The sequence below is a fragment of the Alnus glutinosa genome, chromosome 1 (assembly GCF_958979055.1).
Source record: "Alnus glutinosa chromosome 1, dhAlnGlut1.1, whole genome shotgun sequence".
NCBI classification, from domain to species: Eukaryota; Viridiplantae; Streptophyta; class Magnoliopsida; order Fagales; family Betulaceae; genus Alnus; species Alnus glutinosa.
In genome coordinates, this window is record NC_084886.1 from 29,198,048 (window position 1) to 29,209,173 (window position 11,126).

At 35.3% G+C, this 11,126-nt stretch overlaps 1 protein-coding gene across 1 annotated transcript; it reads right to left on the reverse strand.

Moving 5' to 3' along the window:
• Positions 1 to 650: 650 nt before the first annotated feature.
• Positions 651 to 4,428, reverse strand: LOC133858746 (uncharacterized). Its single transcript, XM_062294213.1, has 4 exons — positions 4,163 to 4,428; positions 2,904 to 3,028; positions 1,801 to 2,231; positions 651 to 1,704 (listed from the first exon to the last, which is right to left on the reverse strand). The coding sequence occupies exons 2-4, from the start codon at positions 2,938 to 2,940 to the stop codon at positions 1,450 to 1,452; spliced, it is 723 nt and encodes a 240-aa protein (XP_062150197.1). The 5' UTR covers positions 2,941 to 3,028; positions 4,163 to 4,428; the 3' UTR covers positions 651 to 1,449.
• Positions 4,429 to 11,126: the final 6,698 nt, after the last annotated feature.

The following is an 11,126-nucleotide window of genomic DNA, read 5'->3' on the forward strand; positions in this document are numbered from 1 at the left end:
TGCGGATTTCGTAGTCAAATATGATAAGGAAAAAGAAAAAGAAAAAGAAAAAAGAAACACAAATATCAGAAATCTCCAGTCTTCTGCAAGTGATTCCAATGGTCCCGACCATTTTTGGATTTGCTGCAAGAAAAATCATAGGTTAGCCAACAAGCAAGGAGTCAAAGATACCCCCCATATAGGACATATTTGACCTATCCACCAGTGATCATGAAAACCTCTAGGCACTTGAGTCCAAACCACTTTGAAGAAAAGACCAGTTCATCATCATAAAGATTTTTCAAGTGTCATCTGATGATAAGTATTATGTAATCTTTTTAGGGCTAAAACTCTGCAGAAACCCCCATTTCATTCCTCTCCTATTTGATCTTATTGGTGCTGGCCATGGACTGCAAGTAAAGAGAAATGTATATAAATGAAGGAAAGGAGAAAAAAGACAATAACTCATGCATAAACTACCAGAAGTCACCCCATAAAGCAAATTATATGTAGAAAATCAGTCCATGCTGCAGAAAAACCAGAAAGCCTAGACTACTACCCAAGCTATAAATGCTACACCAGATCTCCTTCCAATTACATCAGCAGCTTTAAAATAATTAACACCGAAGTTTGTATCAAATGGCTCTGGTATGGATTTGACATCCCCCTTACCAAAGCAGGATTTTATTAGCAATCTGAAAGTGTACTTGCGGCAGTAGCACAACCAGGCTAAAAGTTGATGTGCACTAGTTGATATGAACATTCAATTTGTAATGGGTTGATGGCTGATGTACAAGAATTAAATAGTTTCTCAACACAAGCATAGAGTGAAATCCAAGCACAACAGGTTGCAGACAAAAAATAGCAGATCCTTGGAAGACAATATTTTCATTATCAAAAAGACTATGTTTTTTGGCCTTCAGCATAAGAGAACACCAAGTTAGTTACAAGGGCTACAAGATACACAAGTGGCTAGAGGCAAAATAAAACATCAAGATCCACCTATGCAAAGCATCATGACTTTCAGTAGCTACAAAATTAAGCCTCTAGGGCGCACTAGCAAAATAGAATAGAACTTAAACTAAAACTAGTGCCTTCAAAAGTAAAGAGCTAACAAAAAATAGAGTGAAATTTTGGCCTTCAAAGATTGCCAATTTGACGTTCAAGAATTGCTTTTTTGCGTCGACGAACATATTCTTGCCCATCTTCATCTAAACCACTTGAATCCATGAACATAAACTCTTTTTCCTCTCTCTCTTCTTTCAACCGAAGCGCTTTTTCTCTCAAGCGTAAATCTCCATCTCTAAGGCGGACTTCATCTTGCTTAAGGCGCACTTCCTCTTTCTTAAGAAGAAACATTTCTTTGTCCAGCTCACGTGCTTCCTCAAATAGTCTTGTTTTCTTCTTCTTATCTTCATTTATGTCATTCAATATCACAACAACGCCTGAATTCGTTTTCTCGGTACTCTTTCATTTGTTCTTCTCGGCTTTCCGGCCAATTGGTCGCTCTAAGTTTATAAAAGCTTCGGGTGAGGCCTCGTCTTTCTCTAGATTTATTGAATCTTGAGTATTAGTACGAGATTTCACAACAGATTTTTTCTTTGGTTTTGTAGTAGTTTCTTTATGAGCCAACCATTTTGGATGAAACCTCAACAATAACCAACAATGTTCAAAGTGAAATGTTGTCCCTTGAAACTCGTGATACATGAGTTTTGCCTTCCCAATCTGAAAAAATTAAAAAAATTTAACCTAATTAGAATCTTTTGGAATAAATAGAACATATTCCAAAAATATTGATAAGTAGTCATAATTAGAACATACCTTATCTTGCTCATTCATACCACTTTGGGGCCTTAATTCAACTTGGGCTAAGTAACCACAAAACTTATTTACCGCTTGTTGAATCACAGACCACCTATTCATTAAAGAGTTCGGAGTACGGTTCGAATTAAAGGTCTTGTGCCCATGAAAGTACTCCCAAATTCTACCCCAATATTTCTTATGTTTTTGTTCATTTCCTTGAACCGCATCCATGGTAATTTCAATCCACGAAGATATTAGCATATTGTTTTCGTCCATGTTGAAGTTGCCACCCCGTAATGGTTTTTTAACAATGACTTCAACCTCTTCCTCCATTTGGGGTGGAGGCTCTTCGTGTTCAAACATTGTGCTTGTAGTTTCTATGAAAATGTCATCAACACTATCAACACTAAGAAGATTGGTGAAGTATGGGACTTGGTTTGAATCCATCCCTAAAATCAAACATCCGTGGATCACAAACAGATTTTATGGTCTCATAAAGTAACCATTCAACTTATGACAACTAAAACAGAAATGTATGAGGAAATCAACAAGAAGCAAAAAAATCCCTATCTATAAGAGATGAACAGCACTGATTACATAGTCTATAAGAGATGAAAAAAATCTCATATCATTTTTCTCCTATCTCTAAATCATTCACTTCTCTTCTAAAAAAATGTAAACTTCCAAAATTGCAACAGATATTGATAAACATCCACCATCAGCCATGAACAAAATAAATCACACTTAAGTTTACTAGATTCAAAATAAAGTCAAGGCCAAAATTTGTAGAAAAGATAAAGGTTGGCAATGATATCTCCATAAATGATATCTCCATATTGATAAATGTTTTTATCTACGTTACAAATGATAAATACACTTCATTAAGGATATGAATTACGTTATGTACTAAACAAACAGATATTAAAGCTATGAAACTGTACATATCATTTATAATTGTATATAATAGGCAAGAAGAGATGGTATATATAGTTAAGTACTTAAAACTCCATTGAGAAGGTGGGTGGGGTTTCATATAATGGGTCAAGGACTCACATGCGACAGGAACTCAGAGAGCTCAAGAAAAAGAAAAAGAATAGGCTCAGAGGTGTTAGAGTGAATACCACAGCTGCCCTTGCAGCTGTCAAACATGCAGCACATTCAGCCCTTGCAGCTGTCAAGCATGCAACCGATTCACCCTTGCAGCTGTCAAATATGTGATCCCAATTACCAAATGGAGAACACGTTTCTGTCAATCATCCAAGGAAGGAAAGGATTACTACAATCAAAGACAACAGAGATCATTCAGACTATTATGTTGCTGTCCAAGATATGATGCGTCTTAACTCACCAAATATAGACTCTGCTACTATCAACCATGCAAGAAAGGAATGTCCAATAGAGAAGATCACACATATAGAAAGAATTAACTAGGAGATATTTTATAATTGACAATTCCATGATATGTGGAATTGTCTTGCTGTACACAGTAACTCTCCTTTACTGCTCTATCTTGTCCATCACGAATGGTCCTTTGTATAAATTGCTATGTACACTTTGTGATTATCATATACTATAATCCCTCTCTTTATTCAATACTTTTTCAAGAGGGATGTTTGTCATCTCTCTCTCTCTCTCTCATGTATATATATACAAGCAAGCAAGGAAGGTAGGTCTGCGAAAAATGTATATATAGAGAGAATTGAAGAGATTGACGTTTGGAAAATGATAAAGGGAAGTTCCATTGCCTAGACAGGAAGGTGATTGCAGAAAAGTGAAGGGTGGTGGGCTATGGCACACTTCTAAACCCATGTTCAGTTTTTGAAATTCGGTGCCCTTGTAGGTTGCCTTTTGTCGGGCAGAAATAGAGAAAATAAAAAAACAAAAAAAAACAATAGGTGGTGGTATCTCCAAAAGCTGCTGCTCATCAAAGCAGAGTGTTGGCATAATGGATGAATGGGTTTGATTGCTCTTTTCATCATCAGTTTTGCGGTTACATTGATTGACACAATAAACAAGTTTTTAAGCACACCACATTCACCAAATTGGCAGAGACAGAGAGAGTAGCAACACCAACGAAGACACCATTGCTTTTCGTTTATTTGCACCCATTCTCGCCCTATACCTCTGTTCCCCAACCACAACATTCCAATGAAACAAATGTATCCAAGAAACCCATAACCAAAACCCAGTAAATCATTTGTAACCCCTTCAACCACAAAGTTTTTGTTGGTGGGTTTACAATTAACTAAAAATTATCACGCAACTCAGCCACAGACAAGAGGAAGAGAGATTCAAAACCCACATACTAAAATCAAAATATGAGATTCAAAATCAAAACCCATAAACCAAATCAAACCAAACCCATAAAAGCAAAACAAACCTGGGATTCAAAAACTTGCAGAGGTGATTTGTGAGAAAAGGTGCGAAGGAGCTCCAATTTTCGCTTCAGGAGATCGAGAACGCGGGAAGGGTAATAAACAAATGAAAAGTAAGAAGAGACGAGAGGAAATTGGCTCAGCAGAACAGACGAGCAAAATCGGCACTCACCAAATTTCCTGTAGCAGAGACGAGTTCGTTGTAGACACAATTTTGATGAAAATCGTCTGATTTTGGTGATTTCGTCTCTTTGGTGAGTTCACTACAAGTGCTTAGAAGGTTGAATTACAATGTTTGTTGCAAAAATGGTTCTAAACCTTTCTTTCTTTCTTTTTTTTTTTCTTTTTTTTTTTTTTTTAAATAAAAAAAAAATAAAAATTGTTACTATTAGAAATAAAAATGTCATGCACAATGGAGTAGAATAATACCTTATCTACGCTACAAACAAATATTGTTCCACGTGATTCTCTAGTTAACCTCTTCTCGGCGGTGGAATACACTACCAAAAAGTATTGGACTAATATTTTCAAAGTCCATAGTCTAGAAGCACTTACGGAAAAAGTGAGAGAGAGTTTTGTCTTTTCTCAATTTCTATGATATAACCATGAGTATGGGAGATATTAATTAAAATGCTAATACATAAAATTGATAAGACCCTAATCACTGATGATTGTTGACAAGTTGTAAAAGTGTTTTACCAAAAAAGTAAAGATGATTACTTTTGTAGATAAGATAGTTGGAGAGGTATAACAACAAAAGGTTGTTAACTCCATACTAGACCTAGAGTGTTTTGCGACTCAATGAGATATAAAAGTTATCTCAAAAGAGAATATATCTCTTAGGGAGAGTCTCTTAGGGAGATAATAAGGTGGCATGATTTTATTCTGACTAAGTTTTGTTATACCTTGTTCATAAGTTACTTGCTTTTGTGAAATATTGAATGTTTTCACTTCGTGAATTTGGATTACAGAAAAGTGTCCAATTGGAATTATGGACAAGTGGGAGATTGTTGGGACTAGTGTCCAAAACTCCAATTGTTTTGATGATATTTTTCTATAGTTGTATAATATTGAACATTAAACATATATATATTATTGTTTTACATGGACATATATGATTGAATATTTTCATATTATGTTCTTTCCCATTCAAATGTTGGGGTTTATGCCCTAAATCCCATTGTACTATTGACATATAAGTTTATTATGAATAAAGTTGTTATTCACTGATCTACTTTTTGAGCATAAGGCATATGATATTTTACATGCTTAATATTGATCTATGTATATTTTGCATGTGAAAAGCCTTTGGATTACATTGAGTATGGTATATGGTCTAAGTCTTATCACACAAAGTCTTATTCCTTAATTCTTGTAGTCTTAAACTTTGGATAGTTAGTAGTTGGTAATGGAATAGGGCATTCCATTTACGAAGACCGTTACACATCAAATCTTTGTAATTTATCTTGATCAGGTGAAGTTGGAGGCTTCGGGTTGATGTGTAGGTGTTATGCACTGAACGGATATTGGGAGTTGTTTTTCGATTAAAATATTGTCAAAGGAAAACTCATACTCCCAATATTATTTATGATATTGATTCTAAATTCTTAGAGGATTGTATATTCAGATATGAAGTGTAAATCACTTTGATGCATTTATGGGTGAGATCAAATTAATGGTCAACATTCTCGGTGCGTTGGGTGATTGCAATTAACATTGCGAGAAAGCTTTTCTCAAGAAGGAATCCAAGTCTTTCTTTAAAAGGATAAGAAATTTCCCCTTGAGATTGATTTTATGGATTAGAGTATTCTAAGTCTCTGGCCGGAGCATTTTGGCATGAGATATTGAAATATAATGTACATGTGATAAGTCTTTCATGAGTACGAAAATAATATATAAAATTAGGGGACTCAAGAAAAAAGACGTAGTGAATTAAATGGCAGTATCTTGGCTTTTTAGTTCTGCTAAAAAGGATTTCATGGAGGAATCAAAAGTCAAAATTAAGTAAATTTTAAAGTATTAATTGTTTTAATAAAAAAATATAAACTATAGTGCAATTACAATTGTTTAGTGGAATCAATTGTAATTAAATAGTGACAGGAAGAGTTAGAATTATTTTGGTTAGTTTTTATTTTTCCTTTAGGTCACTCGTCCAGCTGATTTTTTTTTTCTTCTAATTGAATAAAGGAAAGAACCACAAGGAAAGATCTAACCCACTTATGATCCAAATGGAAGAAAAAGTGGTCGATCTGAAATTTGAAAAAGGGTTGGGCTCCCCAACAGTAGACCCAAACCAAACAAGAAACAATGCTAAAATTAAACCAAAGTATAGGAAATGGGTTAAACAAATGACCCGGTCCTATCAAACGGCCACACGAAGCGACAAGAAAAGCAAAAGGATAACAAAATTGGGCAAACCCAACTGCAATCGCACATAGAACCAGCCACCCAAAGATGGCTACACCTGATAAAGCACTGCAAACGTCCGATTGAAGGCCAACAATTAAGAGAGTATCCAAACCAAATCCAAAGACAGTAGTTTCCTCAAAATGAAAACAAGAATCCCTGCAACAAAACAAAACAACAATAAAAACAACAATATAGCATCGGATGGAGGAAGATGAGAGTCTACCAATGGAGACGTGTGACGACCACGCGCCACCACCAGTGAACCTCTCTCCAGCGAAGATCGGAGAAGCAGCCAAGAACCACCAATAAACATGACGGGGGAAGGATGGAGTGCAAAACGTGATCTTCATGCGCCGAAAAGGGAAACAAACACCCAAGCACGTACAAAACAGGTGCCACTGCAAGGACATCGAAAGACATCGCGGAGGGCACCGGAGGAAGCGGAAGAGACCGACAATCCCCCTGAAGAGGCGTGAGTGGAGCGAAAAACGGCCATTGAGAGCAGATCTAAATCCAAAGAAATCAACCCAAACACCAAGCCAAATATCACATAGAACACAGCGGATGAAGTGGAGAGGTAAAAGAAACCGGCAGATAAACGAAATAAAAAGGCAAGTAAGATAGGTGGGTAACTAGAGTTTCCGGCTTAGCTCCAACGGCCAAAAAAATTGTAAAGAACATGGATGGATGTGGAGGAAGGTGACGGAAGATGGGAGTAAGGAAGGTGAAGGGATGAAAGGTTGATGTATGCAAGCTGGAAATAATGTAACGCCCCGCCTTTTACAAAAAGACGTAAGTGAAAAATTCGATTTCCACGTAGCATTACGACATCATCAGAGTTAAATATTGGCAGTGGAATATATCTATTTTTTTTTCTTTACAATGACACATTAGAGCTGACTGAATAACCTCAATATATAAAATAATAACCTTTGTTCTAATAATATAAATACATCTCGAATAATAACATACGTGCCACAAGCGACACTCAATAAAGTATTAGTAATACCAAAATATCATAGCATCGAAGAGACATATAAAAAGAGTTTGACACCGGTGCATGAAATGATAAACTAAGCAGGGTAGTCCATCACATCCAAGAGACCACAACACAGGAGGCAACTTAGCCTCAAAAGACTGCTACTCAGATCCATCTAAGCATCTGGATAGTCCTGATACTCTTCGTTCTCAAACCCTGTATTAATAAATAATACAGATAGAAATAACAATACAAAAATACCAAAGTGAGTCCGCTGTTTCCAATAATATAATGAATGCTGATTTATTTATGAAATGCAACATAATGAAATAAAATAAAATAAAGATTATATATAAATATATATATACAATTTATGGCCTATGGTTGCAAGTCATAGTCATAGATTGACTATGTATATGTATATATAAATAAATAAAGAAATGGCGTGACAGTTTTATATGCAAATTTTTAATTATATCTTTGAAGCACTCCTCTCGTGATGGATCCTACGGTCCGTATTAGCGTGTTGATTGGGATCCTACGGTCCCCCTTTTACGAGTTATCTCCCATGTTTTATTAATCTTTTACTGGAATCCTACGGTTCCAGCATAATTGAAATCCTAAGGTTTCAGTGGCTTGTTTATTATCCTCTTTTCGGGTGCCTCCTCATTCACTGAGAACCTAGGAACTCCTGTGAAGCCTCATGTACCCACTATGGATCTAGATCCAACAGCTTGTTATTATACAGATTATTAAAATAATAAAATATGCAAAGCCACATTCGCAAACAAGTAAATAAAGCAGTAGACACAATATTGTAGGAAAAATCCACCAGCTTCGTCCTCAGTAAGTATAAAGATACTTACCTTCTTTTGCTTCCGAAAGGGTTTCCATACAATTGGTGACAAAGGCTTCTAGAAAAAGGGCTAAAACTGCACCCTTGCTGTAGCACATGAAACAGAGTATTTTTCTCCTTTCCTTTTAAAAGAGATGTAACTCTTGAGAGCAACAAGGTGTTTCTTCTTTTTGTTTTCTTCATTCTCTTCCCTTTCATTAACATCATAAACCGAACACACAAGGATACACTGCAATACATTTTAATGCACACAATAGTGAATTAATATAATTCATTAACAATACACTCCAACACTATTCTTATTCCTAACCTCCAAACCTTAATTTAATTTTCTATCGTTATTCTGTCATGGTAACGGTATGTAAAATTACTCCAATTACATTTTATTACTAATCTTTTTATGCGGACTTTATTATGGCATTTATCAAAGCCTTTAAATATTTATTTATCAAAATAGATCTCGTAATACCAATTTTATAAAAATAGGTATAATAGTTAAAACCCATGATTTTTACAATAAAGTTGTGCAACCCAAAATAGCTTGAACCTTTAATTAAAATAATATTGAGGCATGTACTATTTCAGCTATTCTAACTGAAACAGTGAGATACCAAAATAGATTTTAGCCGACATATGGCTTATTTTAAATCAAATAAACTTAATAACTTCGTTAATATAATTAACAGATATTATACTTTAGAAATGAGTGAAATAAAATAACTTCGTGCTTATTTCTTATTTTAATCTTTATAAAAATTGAGCAGAATAACGGCTTTAATATATATTAAATGCCTTAAATACTTAAAAGTATTTGGGCAGCATAACAGCACTTTTGTAAAACAATGTATTTTTACTTGGGCATCATAACGACGTATTTAATCACTCCACTTTGAAAATCCTGTTTAAAACACAACTTAAAAACATTAGATTACTTAACAAATAACTCATAAATTCACAATATTAAAATAAAACTTTAATTAAAAACCAAATATGTTTCTTCTTTTTCTTTTCTTTCTTTTTCTTTTTCTTTTCTTCTTCTCTTCTTATTTTCCTTCTTCTTTTTCTTCCTTCACAGTAGAGTCGAGAGAGAGACACAGAGATAGAGAAGGAGAAAGAGCTTGAGAGAAAGACTTACCCACAGGAGAGAGAGAACTTCGGATTTCTTCTACCTTTGCTGTTGGACCCAAAATTGAGAGAGAGAGAGAGAGAGAGACAGAATTTGAGAGAGATTGGGAGAGAAATTGAGATGTGTAATTGAAGGAATGGATTGGGCTCCTTTTATAGTGAAATGGACGGCCAAGATTGCTTCAAAACGATCGCATCTAACGGCTGGGGAGAAGATTTGGGGAGATTTGGTATTAAATATCAGATTTTTGGAGATTCGGTGCATGAATCTGTTTTCTGCAGAAAGTCGATCGATCGCATTTTTACACTATGAAATAATCGATCGATCTAATTGAACAGTAAGTCGATCGATCTACTTTTACACTATAAAATAATCGATCGATCTATTATACTTAGCCAAATTTTCATCCGTTTCAGCACCTATATAACTAAATCGCTCAATCGATTAATTAATCGATCGATCTATTTCGGCTTCTAATAAGAGTTCGATTCCTTAATCGCACGATCGATTTTAAGACATTAAACAATCGCTCGATCGATTCTATAATCGATCGATCGAATTAGACTTTTAATTCTAATCCATTTTAACTCTTATACACTTATGCATATATTTCTAATAAATATTTAATCTCTTAAATATTTATACCTATCTTGATGAATATTTATTCCACAAATATTCATATGTATATTATTCCTATTATTAGGCCTTAAATCATATTTTAAGATATTTTACTCAATATCTTAAAATACGGGGTATTACGAATAACGACTAGTGAAGTATGGAAGGGGGGGAGGGAAACATCCCTCCCATGTCGGTAAGCACAGGAAAGACTTCAGGAGAGAGAATAGAGAGACTAGATCCTCACCAAGCTGATTTAATTTAACTAGATCAAGTTTTTTTTATTTTTTTATTTTTTATTCGGCTAGTTGTTTTTATTTAATTAAAAACATGGGCTTCAGAGAAACTGTGGATTAGACGCAGGAGGGAGATTGCGCTTTGGGATAAAACCTAAGCCCATATGGATTGCAGTTGATGCATGGGCTAGGGAATTATTCCTTGGTCCCATGCATCAATTCCAAGGAGTGGAAGGCTAGGGTTTTCCTAGCCCTAGCCGTCCACTACTAGAGAAGTTCTAGTTCGACCAGAACTTTTGCTACAACTTGTCTCACATTGCTTAATCCTCATCTCTCCTAGTATTCAGAGCCTATAAATAGATATGCCTGTAGCGCTTTGAAAATTGAAATTTGACTTCTAAATAAAATGACAAGTGTGTGTGCAAAGTGTCAACAAAAATAAACACAGCGGAAAGTAAATGACATAGAGATTTTTATTGACAAAGTGGAAACTCAATCAAGAGAAAAACCAATCTGGGGCAGCCAAACCCAGGAATTCTACTATTCAGAAGACATAGCTAGATACAAGATAGTAACACTCACATATACCCGATGCAGTGGTCGTACCTTGCTCTCTGACGTGTAACCCAACACGAACACTTCCCAACCAGGTCTCCTACCTGAAGGGGTCTTCAATGGAATCCTTTACCTTAGGGCCAACCCCTAAGATAGACTTCAGATGTAGCGCAGCAACAGCACACTTGAA

Coding starts and splice junctions, on each gene's coding strand:
- LOC133858746 (XM_062294213.1), bottom strand. CDS start 2,940: ATGTGCTGCATGTTTGACAGCTGCAAGGGCAGCTGTG. Junction 2,232..2,903: donor CAGCTGCAAGGGCAGCTGTG/GTATTCACTCTA, acceptor GTTTGATTTTAG/GGATGGATTCAAACCAAGTC. Junction 1,705..1,800: donor GTATGAATGAGCAAGATAAG/GTATGTTCTAAT, acceptor TAATTTTTTCAG/ATTGGGAAGGCAAAACTCAT.